Below are 22,757 nucleotides of genomic sequence, written 5' to 3' on the forward strand. Positions count from 1 at the left end.
ATTAATTATTGGGTTAGAAGGACTCACAAATACTAAAAATGAGTTACTTTTTTGCATAAATAATACCAATTCTTCCCTGATGTAGTTTAGTCAGTCTGTAATCCATAAACAATTGATAAAGCAATATGACTGTATCATCTCTATCTGTAATGCTCATGATTTCAAGACAAGCAATGTTTAAAGGATTATGGGATGGGATGCTAATTAAATATGATAAACATACTGTACAAATATAATTGCATTAGCAATTTTATTCCAAGTTGTCAATTAGGCATTCCTCCAAAATATTACCAGTGAAGACAAAGTATACTATCAAATATGGCTTCCAGAACAAGGACCCTCTAACAGGAATCAAACCTATTTACAAAAGATAAAAACAACAAATAAAACCAACACCCAGTCTTTTAAAGTTTCATTTGAAACAAAATTTCAAAATAGCTGCTGTATATAATACATCGATTGCATTTATTTTTTGATGTACTTAAACAGAAGTCACCAGGTAAGAGCCAGAATGACGTTTAGGACTCTGAGTTCCACTGGAGTCTGTATTTTCAGTCTTTGAGTCACGTTTCTTTGTGCTGTTATTTATTGGCGTTGGTATTTGTGATGGCCGAGCAGAACTGTTGTCCGCACTACTCTTCCTGGGACTTGGACTGTAGTTGAAAGGAGTCACTCTTGCTGCAACAGTACCACTGGGGGAGTTATGTTTGCTTGAGCTACTGGAACTGAATGGTGTACGCTCACTAACAGTACTTTCATTATTTTCTGGTGCAGGAACAGGATTATTCTGTACAGGTTTTGCTTCCGTTCCTTTCTTGTCTGGACTGTCTATCTGAAAGAAAGAGTTTGGACAATTTTCTAAACCAATGGTACGAACAGGAACATTTCCATTCCCTGGATTTTGTTTTTCATTAATCTCTTTAGAATCTTTATCATTCACACTCCCTTTCTCTGAAACACTGTCAATAACAGGGGGAGTATTTCCAGTTGGGGATCTTCCAGATCGAGGATTATTAATAGGGCAGTCCTCTATCCTCACCCACACATCCTCTGTCTTAGAGACAGCTGGGGCCATTTGATAAATTAGAGTTTTGGAATCAGAGTCATTTGTTGCACCTGAGGAAGAATACTGAGGATCATTCATTATTTGAGGAATTTCGTTTTCTTTTATTTTTCTCCAAGTACCTTTTGCTGGTGCTTGACTTTCTTTACTTTGTTTGTGTCTAGAAACAGAACTTCCATGTTGCTTTTCATCTTCACTTTTTGCCTTTTCACTGGATTCTGAAGAAGCTGACAGAATTGAGGAAGAACTTCCAGTTCTTCGCCAAGTGCTTACACGAGGAAGCGATGAGGAATGCTTACTATGTTCACGCTTCCATGTTCCTGATCTATTGATTGGCAATCTAGATGGACTCTCAGAATGAGAACGAGCTATGTCATGACGTTTTGCTGGTCTCCCATCATATTCTACAGAAGGACTCAGATTAGGGGGTAAATTTTGCCAACCACTAGTCTGGGCAGTTAAATGAGTGGATAAAGACATATCAGGAAGAGATGGACTTAAAACTGGAGTCTGTATTTGGGACCTAATGGGAGAGCCTGGCCTGTAAGGAGACAGAGATTCAAATGAAACAGACTCTTCTAATTTCTGTCTTAGAGTTGGACTTGAAGCTTCTTTAATAAAAGTTGACTGACGAACCAGAACAGGTCTTTCAGATCTGTCAGATTCACTTCCGCTAGATTTTGTGGATGACATTCTGGATAGTTCAGCCTTTTTGTTTGATCCACCACTATTGAGAATTTGGTTTAATCCTTTTGAAACAGACTCACTTCTGGGAATGCCACTGGTACTCTTAGGTAAGGCAGTTTGCTTTGTAAGGTTTTGCTGGCTCATCTGCCTGCCTGGTGCTGTATATAACATTCTTCCTGAACTTGAAGATTTAGTTGAAGCTGTACTAGGAGATGATGTCCTTGGCAACTGAGACAGTTTGTTGGGAGGACTTATACCATTTCTTCCTGGGGAAAATGAGTTTCGGCCTGGAGATTGCAGAGGCCTGCTTAATGGCTGCTGTTGAGGTCTAGAAGGAGTGGAGTCCCTAGATCCTGATCTAGAAGGTCCTTTACTTGATCTGCTCTGTTGAGATGGTTGCCTAGTTACAGGAGCTGACTCAGGTTTCACTGATGACTTGACTCCTCTTGGAGAACTAACGGAACTTTGGCCTTCACTGGGACTCTTGGAGTTTGTATTTTTTAGTGGGGGACCTTTTTTGGAAACAGGACTAGTACTTGAGGAACTATTTCGAACTCCTGGAATATGAATCATTGTCCTACCACGTGAAATTGAAGTCATACTTGTTTGCTGTGGTTGCTTTAACTGGCTTGAAACTTCTGAATTGGAGCAAGATTTTCCTGTAATTATACTCTTATATACTTTTTTTCCTCCTTTGATTCCCTTATTTTCAGATTCTACTTTTTTAGACTCCAATGTACTCTTTTCCCCTGGCTTAAGAATTCTTGGACCTTTATTACTAGTAAAAGGCTTTTCTTCTTGGTCTGGGGTAAGATGAAATGGTGACCCTAGAGAAATACCAGATTTTAATGAAAGGATAGAGTCAGAGTCTGATGAAGCTTGTCTAGTCAGTGATGCAGCAGCTGCAGCTTGATGCAAGCTACTAACTATAGAATTTGCACCTTCTTGTATAGCTTTCCAATCAAAGTTCTCTGAATCAGGTGAGAAACCATGTTCTGAATCTGGCCTCTGTATGTCTCTCAAATCCAGCGTTAAATCTTCTGCCAATATATCACCCATGTTTCTGGAATTATTTTTTTCACTTTCACTCTTTACTTTTGAGGGTTTTTTCTTTTTAGGCATAGCAGAACTAATGCATTCCTGCAACAGATCATCTTCTGAGTCAATACTAAGAGAACTGAGCGAGCTGTTTCTAGAGAAACATACAGGAGTATCTTCAACATGAAATGATTTAGGTGCATAACCAGAAGTCTGTGGTCTATTTGATTCTATCTGTGAATCAGGAGCCTCAGTTTGTTTTGCAGGTTCACTTTCTTTGTTGTTGTTTTCCTGATCAATATCACTGAGGGAACTAAGAGATGAATTGTGAGAAAAACATACAGGTGTGTTTTCAATAGCAAAATTCTGCATTTTCTCATCTGTAGCTGCTCCTCTGTCTGGAATATCTTTAGTTGACTGAGAGAAAGTTTTAGGCTGGCTTCTGTCTGTTGGGTATTTTTGACAAACTTGTGTCCTATTACTTGGTTGCTGATTTGAAGACTGTTCTGTATTAGTGCAGTCTTCAGTTTCTGTTTCCTTTGCTTTTCCTTTTCGCAATTCTGCCTTCTCCCTTGAAAGGTCAACATCATCATCATCAAAATCTAAAGAACTTAGGGAATCATTCCGTGAAAAACAATAAGGAGTTCCCTCAACAGGTGTATAATGATGAGGGGAATCAAATGCAAAGCTTCCTTTTACACGCTCTTCATTATTTGGAAGTTTGTCATTAAAATATCTTGAATTATTTTTAAGATTCTGTTTCTTTGTGTCTCTGTTCTCTGAATAGCTTCTTTCATTATTAATATAGCTTTTAGGCTCTGTGTTTTTTCTCACACGTGCTCTATATTCATTATTTTGGGGAATGGGCTTTACTGGTGATGATGGCTTCTTTTTATCACGTTCTGACTGATTTTTGTTACTTACAGATAAAGATGCTTGTTGAATTTGATCCATTATCTTCTTCACTCTGAAAGGTTTGTGACTTTTTCCTTTTGGCATAGCTGAGTTAATACATTCGGCCAGAATATCACCCTCTTCTGTTTTGTCATCATCCAGTCCTGGGGCAGTCCTAGTTGAGCTTTTTGCTCTCCGAGAGTCATCTGTACTTATACCTTCTGTAGGAATGGTGTCTCTCTTTTCAAACTCCTCTGACTCTGCCCTTGTACCCACATTCTCTACATTGGCCAACTCATTTGGTAGTGATTCTATTGTGAGGTCACTCAAAGATGTAGCTGTTGAAAAATTTATTGGTGTATCCTCAACAAAATATACCCGTGGCATATCATCTCCAGGTGTAAAACTCACACGCTTTTGGGATTGCAATCCAGTTTGTGAAGGCAAAAGTTTGTAAACTGGCAGTTGGCTTGGCTTTCTGGTTACAGGAGGAGGTATTTTTGAAGCAGATGCTTGAGAAGGCTTTTTGGCTTTACGTGAAGATTTTGTTGGCATTGCAGAAATAATACATTCTTCCAATATTTCGATATCATCATCATCGGAATCATCCATAATGTCTTTTTCTGCTTCAGTAGGCTTCTCTGCTTTCTTCTCTTGGTTATCCTTTGTATCATCTGGCTGTTCAGGTTCTGCTTCATTTCCATGTTCATTTTCATGTACAGGAGGCATTATTCTTAACTCTACATCTTTCTGTATAAACGGTTCATCAAGACTCAGACCACTTAGGCTAGAAGAGCAAGAAAATCCATCCGGTGTACTTTCTGTGGCAAAATGTAATAATGTATCAGCATCTGGAAGTACCTGAACTCTTTGAACAGCTTCATTTATAGCTACCTGTCTAGGACCAGGCCCTCTCTTTTCTGCGTTAGGTACTTTGCCTTTAGCTACTTCCCTCTTTACTTGAGCTCCTCGAGCAGGGGGTGGAGTTTTACTTCTGCTTGGAGGCATTGTTTGTCCAGGGCTGTCTGGAAGATCACTGGGACTTATAATACCACTTACCATTCCACTGCAAGGCTCACTTTGAACTGAACTAGCAATTGAACGGCTTTCAAAACTATCCAGGGAACTTACAGAAGTACATCTGCTAAACATGAGTGGAGTCTCCTGCACATAATGTTCTGGTGGACTTTTAGGAGTGTGTGCACCACTCTTTGAGGGAGATTTGGCACCTGAAGAAAATTCAACAGCTTTATGTCTAGAAGAGTCAGAAGGAGATAAACTAGGAGTCTGAAGTCTACTAGATTTTGTTCTGATGTGCTGAGATGCTGATGCAACTTCACTTACTGCACCTTCTGTAGACAGAATCCCATTGTTTTCCTTTAGTTCTGCTATCTGTAATGCGTTATTAGCATCTGTCACATGTGTGGATTGATCACGTCCTATTTCATCTTCAGCTGATGACAAAGATGACAAAGAGCTACACCTTGAAAAACATATTGGTGTATCCTCCACACAGTAAGTTTGTATAGTTTCCTGATTAATAGAGGGAGTCTTACAGGAGGCAGTCTTTTGAGCATGACTGCTTCTACTCTGTGCAGAACTTGGGTGAAGCTGATTCTGTCTCTCTGAACTACCTGAAGGGGTTGATATGTTCCCACAGCTTGAGGAAATATGGTCAGTTTTAGTGCTTTGCGCTGATGAACTGTTTGAAAAAGTAAAAGATGGCTTCTGAGAAGAGGGAGGAACTTCTGTTGAATATTTTAGACTATAATCAATAGGCTGATCAACATGATGTTCCTCTTCATTGTACTTTATGCTATAATTGGTTGGCCTGTCTTCTTCCTCTTTGTGTTGTTCCTCCTCAGAGTAGCATTCACTATAGTTGGTTGGCTTATCATTGTCATAATCATCAACCTGGCACAAGGACTGGTTTACTTTCTGATTCATTCCAAGAGTTGAGCCTACTCTGCTCTGCTCTGCACCATTGGATCCTCTTGATCTAAAAGAAGAAACACACTCTTGCTGTCCAAAAGGTGACTGATATTTCATGCGCTTATCATCTCCACTTTCAGTGTACATGGAATAAGTTGCATTTTGTCTCCTTAACTGCCTTTGTTCATTTTGTTTTATTTCATCATCTATTATATGCTTAGGCCTTGCCCATCTTTCATTCTGAGAGGGACTTTGCCTTCCAGAATTTAACTGTTCATCTGAATATTTAAGACTATAATTAATAGGAGTGTCTAGCTCTTCATCATTGTCATCCATATGATTTGCACTATGTATCTTATGTGCCAAGTCAGCTGGGTATCGACCATAACTACGAAATTTACTTTCATCATCTTCCGAGTAAGATTCAATGGAAGGTTTCATTTGGCCTCTTTTACCATAGCCATCACTGCTGCTGACACTATTTAAACTATCATTTGAAGCTCTCTTGTATTCCATTTTTGTATAAAGCATAGGACATGTCCTATTTGAATTCTCAGATTTAGGAAAGTATGTATTTGAGTGAGTATGGGCAGCAGCTGTTCTTCTTGGGACATTTCTGTCTTCTGTCAAACAGTGCATTTCAGAAGTGGAACAAGAATTTCTGTCTTCTTGTGGAATATGCATGCTTGTTACTTCTTCCATAACTTTGACAATCTGAGCTGCAGCAGTAATCTGCATTCCTATTCTCTTAGAGGAGTTCCCAGTATTCTCTGTAGCTGGATGATAGCTATTTAAACCTACTGCTCCATCCCTATCGAGACTTCTGTCTTTCTCAGATCGAGAGTTTTCTATGTTTCCTCTACTAGAGGAAGAGGAGCCAGGCAATACTGTAGCATTTAAATATGGTGAAAGTACAGTCATATGACCAGTATTAAAACTCTCTGATCTGCAAATCCCATCATCATGTCGACTGGAATCCAAAACATACTCATTGTATATATTTTGCTTATGTCTCTGCTTATTATGGTGAGATGCTTTTGGGCTTAAATTATCTATGTTGTCAAAAGTCTCTGATAAATGCTGAGCATCTAATTCTGCTTCCAGTGCCTTTTGTTTTCTAACATGAAGAGATGGTAAGCTTGATCCTGGAGACATAATGTTGGCATCCTTATATTTTGCTGGCCTATTTGCCATCAGGTTTCTTAGAGCCGCAGCACTGCCCATTGCTATCATTTTGTGTTTTGAGTGAATGAGATTTTTGAGCATGCTCACTGCTCCCATGTCCCACAGCGCCTCCTGATCTTTTGCATTTCGTGCAGAAAGATTCCACAGGGTCCCACATGCATTACTGACTATTGTCAAACTGTGTGACTTCAAATGCTGTAACAAGGTTTGTAAGCAGCTGTTCTCTCGCAAGATTTGCCTGGTGTTGAGTGATTGAAAACAAAAATCAGTAAGTGGCATTTCAAAAGGATAAGAGACAAAGCAAAACAAAAACCTATTATGCTATATGCAAGTTTAATCCATAGTAAGGATAATTATGAATTCTTCAGTGCAAATTTATCTTATTTTTTCCTCAAGTTTTCATCTGAACGTTAATCAAATCTTATATAAATATGAACAGTTTGCTCCCACACTATCCTCTCCATATAAACCATTCCAGGTGGTTTCCTATGGCTGATAATAACATGAATTTCATCTCTCTTTCCAGGAAAAGCTTTTAGTACAATTCATCATTTAACAATCCTTTTGCATATTCCTGTTATCTAAATTAAATACTTGCCTTATCAATTCCATTAAAAAAATAATGCTTAATTAATATACTTAAAACATGCATTCATATTAAGACTTGGTCATACAAACTATTAAATATACTTTTGGTACCACTACTGATTCTCAGAAAAATAAAAAGTATATTCACCTGTGGTCCTCATTAGTAGCAATTAAGCTAGAAACATTTCTTAATATTCCTCCTCCACTTTCTATGATGGCTAAAGTGTTTGTTTGGCTCCGATATGTCAGTGTACCAACTAGAAATGCAAGAGCACCATCAACAGCACATATATCACCTTTGTTCTCAGTACAGTGTGCTGACAAATTCCATAAGGCACTCAAAATGCTTTTTAGGGTGGATTCCTAGGAGAATAATAAAATGACAGAATTAGAGAGTTTTCAGCTATTGATCATAAGCCCTCAGAAGTATGTAAGTTAGCTTCAAGGAGGTAGTGACAAACTTGTTTTTCTAGCTCTCATGGATGCAAAGATAGCTTTGAAAATGTGAACCAAGAATAACCTAAAGAAATAATTCCTGCTGAACCTGCACACAGTCTAAAAATACAGCTCAGAGACACAAACTGCCTCACTTATTCTAATCCAGATTTGCAAATAACAGAATTCATTGACCATGGAATTTAGCTTCTTTCCAGTTCACTGCAGAATTTGATTTTTGATTGGCATGAAATCTCCACTGTGTTGTATGTTGGTGACCAATGCTTTGCTTTCTGTTTTACTGCATATGCCACCATTTCTCTAGCTTTTCTTCACAAATGAGAATTAAGTGTGTTTCAGGCTCTGATTTCTGTGCTGATAAACTAGAGGCAAGCAGCAGTGCATACATAACTACTTTTGTTTGCTTCTCTCTCCTTCCCTCAGCTATGGATTTGCTAATGCTTGCCAGAAAGTTTCAGAAGTATGCACCACAATACTTGTCAGCTGCCATAACAGTAAAAAGTTTGTAGATTAGCTGGCAGGGGACGCTGGGATGGAATATAATCCTGTTGGGATATCAAGTAGACATCTCTAGAATGACAAATTCACAAAATCAGAAGATGGTTTTATTAAAAATGCAAAATTATAAAAAAGGCTATTGGAACAGCACAGCTCATGAAACTGAAGAGTGAAAGCTATCAATCCTTGTAAATAAAATTACAGAAACACTAGTAGTTCTCAGATGTCATTGCTACGTTGTGATCTACTGCCCAGTTAACTCAAAGCAATTCTCTTCTTCAAAGGAAAGTACCTGAAACACCGCAAATATTTGACTAACTGCTTATGTCAAAAAAGGATAACAATATTTGTATTTTGTGTAAAATTAATGCAATCTCTCCAAAATTTATTTCATAATCATTTATATATGATACCTTCTTAACTTCTAAAGCACATTCCATCAATGCTTTCACACTTCCAACTTCACGTAGAGTCTTTTTACTGTTTACATCTGCTCGCCAGGACAAGTTCCTCAAAACACTTGCAATGACCTACAAAACATGAAAGAAAAATAACGTATCTCAAAATAGCTACTCCTTTAGTAGGTTATCAGCATTTCCTCCTGGATTTCTGGAACACTATAGAATTCATTAACAGTGGCAATGTTCAGCTGCTGAACTAGCTTTTTTGCTGAAATTCATTTTTTGTTCTATTGACAGCTAGACTGTCCTAAGATTTCAGTATGAAGTTTGATCAAAGGTACTGGCTTTTGTGTATAAAATAAATAAAGGTTTGAAAGCTTTCCACACTGGCTGAAAAATTGGACCAAAACCTCAGATTTGTGCTCTACTCTGATGTCTGCTGTAGATGACTTATGCAGTCTCAGGAGAGAGATTTATATAATCTTTTTTCCTCAGCTTTTCCACTTGTAAAATAGGACAATCATACTAACCTGTCCCTCAGAGGTATGATATGATTACCTTTATTAATGATTATCAAGCTCTTTGAATACACTGTGTCTTTTATAATCAGAATAGTTATCCGTTGAAGATGGGTAGCCATTCAGCCTAGGTTCTTGTCCTTGGCAGCAGCTAGACTGAGATGCTTCAAAGTAAAGTGCAACTGTCAAGACAGTGGACAGTCATTAAATATTTAACTCCATCCATTTATGGGCAGCTGTAAGCATGTATATCCCTCATAAAAATATATTTGATAGAATACTGTTATCTATGGATGTTCTCATTGTCACAAAAGTGTATAACCTTGTTAGGTTATGTGATAAAAGCTCATCTGCACACCCACAAAGGAGCTCAGAGAGGCAATGGCAGGTGGGGGACCCAAAAAATACCCTGCCCCAGCTCCTCCCAGGCCCATCACAGGAGCCAGCAGCCCATCACAGGCCCATCTGCAGAAACCCAGAGGAGCACAGGGATGCACAATGGCTGGCGGGAACCCAAATTAAGGACTCAGAGGAAGGGACCCCCTGTCCAGGACACTCCCAAGGCTGTCCCAGGAGAGCCATCAGCCCTGTTATCCAGGTGTGAAACCCATCAAGGTGAGCACTCTCCGAAGCACCTTTCAGACTGAGAGGAGTTACTGCCCTGGGGTAAAGGACACATTATGGGATGCAAGGGAAGAGCATTTCAGGATCGCACAGGATTTATTATAGGATGTTTAGAGGAGGAACCAAAGGAGGGGAAAAGGAGAGATCTAGGTGATTTGGGGAGAAACAAGTGTAGGAAAATAGAGAAATGATGGGATAGAGAGGCTGGTCGCATATAAATAGTTTGCTGGTCGGTATGCTTGTCTGGCTACACCCTGCACTTGATCTATGTTATGCATCTTCTTCCTGTGTCTGTCCTATCTTCTTATTAAATTCCTTTCTAACTCTAACTTTCTAACTCCCTGGGTGAGGGTCATAGGGGCCTATGTGTCTGTGATGACAGTAACAGGAGCGAATGCAAGTGTGCAAGTGAGTGTGTGAGCACCAGCAAATATCAAGCTGCACTAGCTCGTGAATAGGTGAAGTGGCCTGGGAGCAAGGGGGTGAGTGGGTCTCTAAGGGCCAGCTGTGTGTGTGAGAGCACCTGTGTGTCTCTAAGGGCAAGAGCACAGGGGATCGGCTATGGGACCAGGTGAGTCCCAGCCAGCTCTGGGTGTGAGAGTGCCTGTGTGTCTCTAGGGGTGAGAGCACAGGGGGGTCAGCTATTGGGACCTGGAAAGCCCTGGCCAGCTCTGTGTGTGCGTGTGTGTGTGTGTATGTGTGAGAGACGGTCTGTACCAGCAACTGGAGTAGGGCTGTGTCGTGGTTTAACCTGGCAGGCAGCCAAATACCATGCAGCCACTCACTCACTCCCCCCGCCCCCCCAGTGGGACAGGGGGAGAATCGGAAGGGTAAGAGTGAGAAAAACTCACTGGGCAGACTGAGTGTCTGAGCCCAGCTGCTGGAGGGATCCACCTTGCACATATGCATATATGTATTCTCACTACTGGATCTCCATCCTGCTCAACCAGAGAGGGGAGCAGGATAAGGCTGTTGCTGTGCTTGTGGGAGTGCTCTGCATGTCCATCTGTAATCTTTGTGGCCAGCCGTGTACCTATGTATATATGTGATGTATACGTGTCCTCTGTGTGTGTGCCTACTGGGAATACGTTTTCAGCCTCACTACTGGTTGGATCTGGGGGCAATGGAGCTGCAACAGCCTCGCCTCTGTTGGGATACCAGATTCGGCCCTCCCTAACAAAGTTTTTAAAAATATCACTGAACTATTGGTCTTGACATTTAATGGTTAATTTAAATTTGTTGTTTTTCATTTCAATGATAAAAATGAGTAACTGACTCAATTTACCTGTGTTACATCATTCCTTATGTTGTTTTACTTCTCTCATGTCCTCATTTGTTTATGACCAAAACAGTCTGTCTTTCAATACTTCTAATAGTCTTTCAATATAAACATCTTTCAACGTTTAAAATCACTTATTTTACCTATCTCAAATCTTTTCTGCATTTTTGATCATTAGCTGATCAGAAATAAAAAAAAAAATTCCATCTATTGCAAATTATTCTTTGCTTTTCAAACACTTGCTGCATATTGAGCAGATGCTTTTGTTGACTTGTCACTACGGTGATTTCAAGCTCTTGTTTTAAATGAACTGCAACCATTCAGAAAAGTAGTAATGCATATGAACAGTTGCATTTACTTCTTCCAACATACAGTACTTTCCATTTAAATAATGAATTGCCTGTGCTGCTTATTTTAAAAAGTTTTATACACTTCTGGACTTCCTCACAGTCCTCTTTAATCTTGATAAATCTAAATAATTATACAACACTGGCACCCCGCAGTTGACTTCCTTTTCAAGAGTACTAAATATACTTAATATCTGTCCTAATAACAAATCAGAGACTGTACCCAGTATCCTTTATTGTAATTTTAACTATTTTCTCAACCATAATTACTTAGCTTCTCAACTAGTGGGGAAATTCTTTTTGTCAGCTGTGTCTTAAGATAGAAAGTCAATTTTACTTAAAATTGTTCTTTTATCTATTTTCTGATGATTCACTCAAACTGGGAGGAAAACAGGGTTTTCCTTTCCAAAAGCTGTTCTGATTTGTTTACATTATCTATTTATTAAAGTGGATTATCATTTCATATTTAATAATTTTAACTTCCACACCACTGAAGAACAGTTCTGTGCTCTCAATTCTCAGGATCACCCTAAGTACTTTATAAGATTTAAGAAAAGACTGTTTGTTTACAGGTTATTGTTCTTTACACCGCATGAGACACTGGAAGAGACACGCTGGTTTAACACCAAACACTTTGCTGACACTTGAACAAAGTTTGTCTAGGAGGTGCTGGTGTAAAAAGCGGGTATATATGTACTGAAAGAACAACCTTATCAAGTGTCATACAGATTCTCCTTTGAAGTAGAGCTTCCTCTACTGTTATTAGTCTATTATTTATTTGCTGCTAGTGTAGGAGGAGCCTCAGATCATAGAATCATAGAATAGTTTGGATTGGAAGGGACCTTTAAAGGTCATCTAGTCCAACCCCCCTGCCATGGGCAGGGACATCTTCAGCTAGATCAGGTTGCTCAGAGCCCCGTCGAACCTGACCTTGAATGTTTCCAGGGATGGGGCATCTACCACCTCTCTGGGCAACCTGTTCCAGTGTCACACCACCCTCATCATAAAAAATTTCTTCCTTATATCTAGTCTGAATCTACCCTCTTTTAGTTTAAAACCATTCCCCCTTGTCCTGTCGCAACAGGCCCCGCTAAAAAGTCTGTCCCCATCTTTCTTAGAAGCCCCCTTTAAGTATTGAAAGGCTGCAATAAGGTCTCCCCAAAGCCTTCTCTTCCCCAGGCTGAACAACTCCAACTCTCTCAGCCTTTCTTCATAGGAGAGGCGTTCCATCCCCCTGATCATTTTTGTGGCCCTCCTCTGGACCCGCTCCAACAAGTCCATGTCTTTCTTGTGCTGAGGGCTCCAAAGCTGGACGCAGTACTCCAGGTGGGGTCTCACCAGAGCGAAGTAGAGGGGCAGAATCACCTCCCTCGACCTGCTGGCCATGCTTCTTTTGATGCAGCCCAGGATACGGTTGGCCTTCTGGCCTGCCAGCGCACATTGTCGGCTCGTGTCCAGCTTTTCATCTACCAGTACCCCCAAGTCCTTCTCGGCAGGGCTGCTCTCAATCCCTTCATCCCCCAGCCTGTATTGATACCGGGGGTTGCCCCAACCCAGGTGCAGGACCCTGCACTTGGCCTTGTTCAACCTCATGAGGTTCACACAGGCCCACTTCTCGAGCTTGTCCAGGTCCCTCTGGATGGCATCCCGTCCCTCAGGTGTGTCAACCGCATCGCTCAGCTTGGTGTCGTCTGCAAACTTGCTGAGGGTGCACTCGACCCCACTGTCTATGTCATTGATGAAGATATTAAACAGTACTGGTCCCAATATGGACCCCTGCGGGACACCACTCGTCACCGACCTCCATCTGGACATTGAGCCGTTGACCACTACCCTCTGGATGCGACCATCCAGCCAATTCCTCACCCACCGGACAGTCTATCCATCAAATCCATACCTCTTCAGTTTAGAGAGAAGGATGTTGTGGGGGACTGTGTCAAAGGCCTTACAGAGGCCCAGATAGACGACATCTGTAGCCCTTCCCATGTCCACTGATGTAGTCACTCCATCATAGAAGGCCACTAGGTTGGTCAGGCAGGACTTGCCCTTGGTGAAGCCATGCTGGCTGTCTCGAATCACCTCCCTGTCCTCCATGTGCCTTAGCATAGCTTCCAGGAGGATCTGTTCCATGATCTTCCCAGGCACAGAGGTGAGGCTGACTGGCCTGTAGTTCCCCGGGTCTTCCTTTTTTCCCTTTTTAAAAATGGGGCTTATATTTCCCCTTTTCCAGTCAGCGGGAACTTCACCAGACTGCCATGACTTCTCAAATATGCTGAATAGTGGCTTAGCAACTTCATCCGCCAGTTCCTTCAGGACCCTCGGATGGATCTCATCGGGTCCCATGGACTTGTGCACCTTCTGGTTCCTTAGATGGTCTCGAACCTGATCTTCTCCTACAGTGGGCGGCTCTTCATTCTCCCAGTCCCTGCCTTTGCCTTCTGCGGCTTGGGCGGTGAGGCTCGAGCACTTGCTGGTGAAGACCGAGGCAAAAAAGTCGTTGAGTACCTCCGCCTTCTCCATATCTCAGGTAACCAGGTCTCCCATTTCGTTCCGGAGAAGGCCCATGTTTTCCGGATGCCACAATACTGCATTAACCCTCAGGGTAATCCTAGTCCATTAGCACTATCACTAGTAAACTAAATCAGTGAATCTCAGATTGCTCAAACTTATCTTGAAAAGTGGACTTCCACTAACAGATCAGGGTCATAAAAGTGAGTTTTATAGCTGTTATATATATACTTTGGTGAGAAAACAGAATTTGACCCAGAGTTAAGCATTTTTATAACCAAAGTTGTACTTCATAACTTACAGAACAAATACAGGTACAAACTTTGCATCAAAGTTAATACTGACAAGACAACATAAGAATGAGTATGAAAAAAAGAGAATCAGACTGGGAAGGATGGAACATTTCAAAGAGATAACCTAATTAAAAAAAGAGAAAGCGCTCTATGAACAGAGCACTAGAAATCATAGAATCATAGCATCATAGAATCATAGAAACATTTAGGTTGGAAAAGACCCTTAAGATCATCGAGTCCAACCGTTAACCTAACACTGCCAAGTCCACCACTAAACCATGTCCCTAAGCACATCTACATGTCTTTTAAATACCTCCAGGGATGGTGACTCAACACTTCCTGGGCAGCCTGTTCCAATGCTTGACAATCCTTTCGGTGAAGAAATTTTTCCTAATATCCAATCTAAACCTCCCTTGGCGCAACTTGAGGCCGTTTCCTCTCATCCTATCACTTTGTTTCTTGGGAAAAGAGACCAACACCCACCTCGCTACAACCTCCTTTCAGGTAGTTGTAGAGTGCGATGAGGTCTCCCCTCAGCCTCCTCTTCTCCAGGCTAAACAGTCCCAGTTCCCTCAGCCGCTCCTCATAAGACTTGTGCTCCAGACCCTTCACCAGCTTCGTTGCCCTTCTCTGGACACCCTCCAGCACCTCCATGTCCTTCTTGTAGTGAGGGGCCCAAAACTGAACACAGTATTCGAGGTGCGGCCTCACCAGCGCCAAGTACAAAGGGACGATCACTTCCCTACTCCTGCTGGCCACCCTATTTCTGATACAGGCCACGATGCTGGTGGCCTTCTTGGCCACCTGGGCACACTGCTGGCTCATATTCAGCTGGTGTCATGAAAGAAGATACGAATTTAAGCATAAAAATAACTCATGGAGAGGCCAAATGAGTGGAAAGAAAGGGGAGCAGAAACACATTTTAATACAACTCAGTGAAATTGAAGGGATGCAAGATGATGGAAATGTGCAAGCCAAGGAAATATTTAATCTCAAAAGGAAGTACCTGCTGCAAGTCTTCACTTTCAGACTTCAATTGGACTACAAGAACTCTCATGCAGTCCTTCATAGAACATAATGTAGCCTGTTAGGAATCAGGAGAAAAAAGAAAGTAAATAGAGTATTAAATGACACATTAGTTGGCTTGATTGTGCATAATTCTTTGATATTTTAATCTATTCATCTCTGAAGTTCAAAAAAGCTTAGTAAAATGTTTCCAATAACAGATATTTGATCTACAATTATTAAAAAGTTAAGCATAAATATCAGTTTCTGTTCTGGGAAATACGTAAGTGGTGAAATTGTGCTAAATTTTATACTTTTGACAACAAGTCTAGGACCAAATCTGGAACACTAATAGTTTAGAAGCCTTCTTCACGATGTCCCGGATATGAAACTGGACACTCACCTGTAAGTTGGCAATGTGTTGTTACCTGATGTCTATTGAGTCTCAAATCATACTTGTTCTTTCAAATATGCATAATATGAAAAGTAATATGACAATTTAAAACTGACACAAATACAACAACATTCCTGACTTCTGAAGACCAAATTACTTTTTAAGAATACACTAGTAATTGAAAAACTGTAAAGCTTACATTAGAAAATGCTTGTGACAAAGCACAATTAAAAATTCTTCAAAAACAAAAGTATGTTAGAAATGCATTATTCATTAGCTGGATAACACGTACATTTACATCACTGAATCATTTAGTTTGTGCTATTAACCCAATAACTGCAGCCTTGCAGCAATTACTAATCAGATTATTTTAAGAGGCAGTATTTTGTGAAGCACTTCATTTGTAGGAGGGATTTGTTTCACTCTGTTTAAAACTGGGAGCACAAAGTGAGTAGTATGAAATCTGGTTTTATTTTTGCAGAATCACAGAATGGTTGAGGTTGGAAGGGACCTCCAGAGGTCATCTTGTCCAACCCCCCTGCTCAAGCAGGGCCAATTAGAGCCAGTTGCCCAAGACCATGTCCAGATAGCTTTTGAATATCTCCAAGGAGAGAGACTCCACAGCCTCTCTGGGCAACCTGTTCCAGTGCTCGGTCACCCTCACAGTGTTTCCTGATGTTCAGACGGAACCTCCTGTGTTTCAGTTTGTGCCCATTACCTCTTGTCCTGTCCCTGGGCACCACTGAAAAGAGCCTGGCTCTGTCTTCTTTGCACCCTCCCTTCAGGTATTTATATACATTGATGAGATCCCCGCTGAGCCTTCTCTTCTCCAGGCTAAACAGTCCCAGCCCCCTGCCCGGTGCAGAACAAGAGTACACCGCTAGTTACTGGCCTGCAACTAGACTTCGTGCCACTGATCAGCACCCTCTGGGCCTGGCTGTTCAGCCAGTTCTCAGTCCACCTCACTGTCTGCTCATCCAGCCCATACTTCATCAGCTTCTCTATGATGATCTGTATCACCAGGTCCCCATCTCCTTCAGCAGCAGGCCCACATTTTCCCTAGTCTTCTTTTTGTCGCCTATGTACTTATAGAAGCCCTTCTTGTTGCCTTTGACATCCCTCACCAGATTCAACTCCAAGTGGGCTTTGGCTTTCCTAACCACGACTTTGCAAGCTCAGACAGTGTCTCTATATTCCTCTCAGGTTAACTGTCTCTGCTTCCACCTTCTGTATACTACCTTTTCATATCTGAGTTTTGTCAGGAGCTCTTTTGTTCATCCATGCAGGCCTCCTGGCATTTTTGCTTGACTTCCTGCTTGTTGGGATGGAATTTTCATTCACTCTTGAAGTGTCTTCCATTAGAGTAGAAAGATAAAAGTCTTGTCAGAATGAAGTTATTTGAAGATCCATGTCTTGGAAAACTCTGGGGCAAGAAATTATTAAAACTTTGTATCTTTTGAAAGCAAAGTCCTTGGTAGAAATTAGGGAATCTATTTTCTCCAGTCATTTGAAATAGCACCCATTATGAGCCAGACATGCTCCAAACATTTAAGAAAGAGGATCCAGGCTGAAGAGATTTGCAAAAATTTGTCAGACAGTAATAATATTAGTAAATAAGTGATAACTTTACAAAAATTGACTAAATTAACAGGTTTAGTTCAAAATCCTCAGAAAAATCTATTATCCATAATCATTGGTACATTATGGAAAGATCTAGCATATTGTTTACACAAAAATAAAGCCAATAGATAAAACCTTTACTTTCAGTGACAAAATAGAAGTAACTTAATTTAATACAAAAGCTGATACTATACTTTTATGATATAACATTCAGTTTGTGCTCTGTGTTAGGAACAGGATGGAATGGCAAAGTTTTGGGGGAATTTCTGTGTTGAGCCGAAATGCAATATCCTATCCCAGAGATTTTCATCACCTTTCTGAGAACTACAAGTGAAACACAGCTATGAACTGAAATTATTGTATGTTTGAAATTCTATTTTTACCTTGTTTGCCACGTCTCCAAAAGTCAAGTTTGTCAGAGCCATTCCAGCATATCTCCTTAATGTAATACTATAGTGGTCATTTGTAAGTCCATACATTTCACAATCCACTTGCAACAGTTCTGCAATGGCCTGCAAACCTCCTTTAAAAATAAATAAATAATAAAATGAATAATAATTAACAATACTACTACTACTACTAAATTTCAATCCTAATATCAAGAATACAGTATACACACATCAAGGAGTAAATTGCATTCATATGTACAGAATATATCTCAAACATCTGAAAACCAAAAGGCTCAGAAAGGTAAATAATAATTTCTTAAATACACTGTTAAATATTGACTCTGGATCTTGAATTGTGTGCTTAGTACAAGCTGAAAGGTATGGTAGCATGATGTTGAGATTTTGGGGGAAGATGAGAACAGAAGCATTTATGAAGAGGTAAGAAACACACCCATCTTTTAATTCCACCCAGTCAAAATCACATTTGACTGATGAACTCACACCAATTACATAAAAGGTTATTCAGTAAATCTGATAATTATTAATTTAATAATTATTATTACTGAATCTTATTATCCCAGAAAAAATACATATAATTTTTTCATTGACAATGAAAAGTGGCAAATTAAGGAAACTTACATGCACAGAATTCACTGAAGATAGACTAAAGCATTCAGGCTGTTATACAGGAACCAATATGTTTAACTCATGACGTAAAAAAATCTCAGAAAGCAGTCTCCATTATAAGTCCAATACTTCTAAAACTGCAAATATTTCCAGGATACGAATACCCTTCCAAAAATCACAGCTCATGGCAGATATAAGAGTAACTTGCATAACAACCCATCCACTAGGAAATAGTCTAACTATAAGTTCATTTAAACTGCATCAATCAGAGTTTAAACTAGTGGTTAACAAAAGCAAAGCCACATATTCAGTCAGGTATACAAGAAAGGAATGTCCACATTTTCAGGAAGCATCTCAAAGGAAGTTAGAGAAACACATTTAGTCTTACCAAGCTCATTCATGGCATGCCTGTGTTCTTCATCGAATGAAAGTTTCATCAAAACACACACTGCAGGACAGATCTGATGATCAACTGGAGCTGGCACTGATCAGGAAATAGGTAACTATTAGTATTTATTAGGTGTATAATTTTGTCTAGATCATAAGCTTTCCAAAGAGAATCTAATGTTAAAATAAATAAAGTGCAGTTTTTTTCAGGGTTTGTATCTTCCCAGTAACTCAAGAACAGACAGTTAATTAAGAAAATTACTAATAAATGTGAGTACACAGAGGCTTGAATATGTGCACGTACAACCAGGATTACATATATGTACTAGAAATATACTTGAAGATAAAAAGACTCTTTATGGAAAAGAATTTAGGGAGAATTCTGAATGTATGTATTAAGTAAAAGATATGACTTCAAGTATAAAAAATTTATATCTAATTAATTTGGAAAAATAATAATCTTAGTGAAACAAATCAGTAAGTTTAAATTTTCTGGCAGCATTAAATAATACACCACCTAAGGTGAAGCTGTTTCTTTGGGTGTTATGTCCTTAAGAATGGTTAATTAAGCCCTTTGTTTCATAACAGAACTTTTTAAGTTCATAATTTTGCGAGCTAGACTCCCTAAAGCACAAATTGTATTGGTACATCTTATTCAGAGACCCACTTCTACAAAATGATTCTTGCAGTAAAATCCAACATCCAAAACAGAGCCCACTGATTTCAGTAGTACTTCTGATATAGATGTCTACAGCATATATTTACAAAATGGCAACTTTAATCCTCCCTTACTTCAGAAAAGCAGTTACTGAGTAATCCAGAAGGCTACATCTTTTTTTTTTTTTTAAAAAAAAAGCAACTGTTATGTGAGAAAACTCCAATTCACTTAAATTGTCACTTCTCTGGTATTTTAACACTGAACTATTTCTTATGATGTATCACATTCTAAATAATAGTTCACATTATACTGAATAGACTGAGATTATTTAATTTGTGCCCTCTATCCCTTTCCTAGATTAAATTTTTATCTTCTGAACACATCTGAATGAAGAACAATTTGGGATTATTTATTTAGATATATTTCATTATCCATTCAAATGTAAAATAGCAATGAATAGAATTTTATGTTTAATTTGTGGATTATAAATATAAAACACTAGAATTATATCTGGAAAGCATACCGAAGCCTATGATTTAAAGAACAAGTTTATAAATGAGATATCATATCTATAATAGATACTATTTCCTGATACTACCTCAACTTGAATATACATAAATAAATGAATAAATATAAAAATAAAAGAAACCTTACATACATTCAACAAGAAGTCAGATTAAAGCTGAATTTTTTGTAAATTCACTGCTTTCAAAATATCTTTTAAACATCTTTATACAGTTTACAGAACCTACTTGGGTTTTTGTCTTGGTCCATGCCTTCTTCATGTGCCTCCTGCCATTTCCAACATGTTTCACAGTAAGCACGGATTTGCTCCAAGAGATGAAGCACACGGATTTCCTGTCTGCCTCGCTTATCATCGGGCTGGGAGTGAATGATGTTATGCAGTGCTGCGCTGGCTCTGGCACAGGCCTCTTTACTACCACGGGAATTTCCTAACAACACAGAGTCTTTATCATTGCCATGTAAAAGCTGGATGAGGAGAGGAAGACATCCAGACTGACGCATAGCTATGCAGCTGTCTTGGGAGCTAGACATTGCTAGCAATGTTCGTGACATGTCATCTTTATCATGAGTACCAAGCATCGACAATAATGAATACACCATTTCCACCTGCAGGTCAAATGATATTAATACAATTACATTTAAAAAATACATATCAAATTAAAAAAAACTTCTCAATACCATGCATGAGCAAAAAAGAAAATTTATTTATATAATGGTGCAAGAATTTCATAGAATCATAGAACCATAGAATGGTTTGGGTTGGAAGAGACCATCAAGTTCCAACCCCCCTGCCATGGGCAGGGACATCTTCCACTAGATCAGGTTGCTCAAAGCCCCGTCCAACCTGACCTTGAACACTTCCAGGGATGGGGCATCCACAACTTCTCTGGGCACCCTGTTCCAGTGTCTCACCACATTCATCGTGAAAAAATGATTCCTTTTATCCAATCTAAATCTACTCTCTTTCAGTTTAAAACCTTTTCCCCTTGTCCTGTCACTATAGGCCCTGGTAAAAAGCCTCTCCCTGTCTTTCTCATAAGCCCACTTTATATACTGAAAGGCTGCAATAAGGTCTCCCTGGAGCCTTCTCTTCTCCAGGCTGATCAACCCCAACTCTCTCAGCCTTTCTTCATAGGAGAGGTGTTCCAGCCCTCTGACCATTTTTGTGGCCCTCCTCTGGACCCGCTCCAACAGGTCCATGTCTTTCTTGTGCTGAGGGCTCCAGAGCTGGACACAGTACTCCAGGTGGGGTCTCATCAGAGCAGAGCAGAGGGGCAGAATCACCTCCCTCGACCTGCTGGTCACGCTTCTTTTTACACAACCCAGGATACGATTGGCTTTCTGGGCTGCAAGCACACATTGATGGCTCATGTCCAATTTTTCATCTACCTCATATCCCCAAGTCCTTCTCGGCAGGGCTGCTCTCAATCCATCCATCACCCAGTTTTGTACTACTTCGAAATAATTAAATAAGCACTATTAGTTCTTCACCATTTATAATCTTAATAAATCTCACTTAGTGGTGAAATGGCTAGAATAACTGAGTGGTAATTATATCTAACTGTATTAATCTGCAAGACTAATGGCAAAGACTTCTAACTTTCCATTGCACACAAGAATTAAAGAAATATACTAATGAAAGTGCTTTAGTTTGGGAATGCAGGAATATATTTAAAATTAATTTTATCTCAGAAGAGTATGTTCTGTATGAATCATACTTTCATGAAAAGATGCTCTTCAGTGAAAAATTATTTGATGTATGGCATTAAATACAGTTACTCCAGACAAGATAAGACTGATTACATTAATTTTTAACATGCATTGTGCTGAAAAAACTTACACATATTTCAATGTTTTCCATTAAAACTATTTCAAATTAACCAATGAATTTTTGTTATGATGAATGATTTGCATATAGGCCAGATTATTTACAGCTAATGCAAAATTGAAGAGTTAATTTAACACTTTCTTCAAGTTTACAGGGATAAAACCAATGGAGCAAACAAATGCTCATTTAATATATACAGTATAAAGTACTAAGCATTTGTCCAACTAAATCAAGCCATGAAAAACCAGCATTACACATTTAACTCAGAGCAACCAAATTTCAAATTAAAAAATAGCAATTTTTGAGGGGCTCCTTTGGCTGCCATATAATATAGTGGTCAATGCACTATTTGGTTTGTCTTTTGCATTCTGTTTTCTTCAGTAATAGCTTTAGATTGAGAAATGTGTTTGGTTCTTTTAGTGAACTTTTAGTAGAACAATATGATGTACAAGGTAATATTAGATACTATCTAGAAACCCCAAACTCCTAAAGCCAAGAATACAGCAATTTCAAAATCATAGCATAACATAAAGAAACTATCAAAGGGAATTGCAAAGTAGCAGTGGGTGTGTTTCTTTAAAATATACCAACTAAGGAAGAAATGAGACTTGCAGACTGTTATACAAAGTTTTCTAATAATAACTACATTTTTGCACTGGTTACCAGACCAATGAATTATTTTATTTGGTTTCTTCAGAGACTATTCTAATGTCTCTGAAGATGAGTACAAATACCAAGTTATAAAAAAAAATGGATAGTGGTGGGTAGACTAAGCAATAAGTCTGATAACATGCATTTTTCTAAATGCTAGAATTGCTGAAGCAATAGAAATCTTAAAATTTATAAAATTGCATGATCACATGCAAAATCCGCTGAAATAGTCTTGGAGACAATTTTATGACAGCCTAGCATCCCAGTTTGTAGATCCTTACTTCCTGGTCTGGGAAAAAAATGAAATACAGTATTAAGACAATCCACTTGGATTCTTAAATGACAGTGAATTCAGTCTGCTT

The 22,757-nt window shown here is 39.3% G+C and overlaps 1 protein-coding gene across 1 annotated transcript in view; it reads right to left on the reverse strand.

Moving 5' to 3' along the window:
- Positions 1-237: 237 nt before the first annotated feature.
- LOC142074732 (adenomatous polyposis coli protein-like) overlaps positions 238-22,757 on the reverse strand; it is a 185,265-nt gene continuing 162,745 nt past the window's right edge. The window contains exons 11-17 of the mRNA XM_075135569.1: positions 20,144-20,522; positions 18,735-18,830; positions 17,714-17,853; positions 15,318-15,395; positions 8,755-8,871; positions 7,536-7,750; positions 238-7,037 (exon numbers count right to left, since the gene is read on the reverse strand). Of these exons, the coding sequence (XP_074991670.1) occupies positions 482-7,037; positions 7,536-7,750; positions 8,755-8,871; positions 15,318-15,395; positions 17,714-17,853; positions 18,735-18,830; positions 20,144-20,522 (7,581 nt within the window). The 3' untranslated portion in view covers positions 238-481. The remainder of the gene's footprint in view (positions 7,038-7,535; positions 7,751-8,754; positions 8,872-15,317; positions 15,396-17,713; positions 17,854-18,734; positions 18,831-20,143; positions 20,523-22,757) is intronic.

Source organism: Calonectris borealis, chromosome W (assembly GCF_964195595.1).
Source record: "Calonectris borealis chromosome W, bCalBor7.hap1.2, whole genome shotgun sequence".
Taxonomy (NCBI): domain Eukaryota; kingdom Metazoa; phylum Chordata; class Aves; order Procellariiformes; family Procellariidae; genus Calonectris; species Calonectris borealis.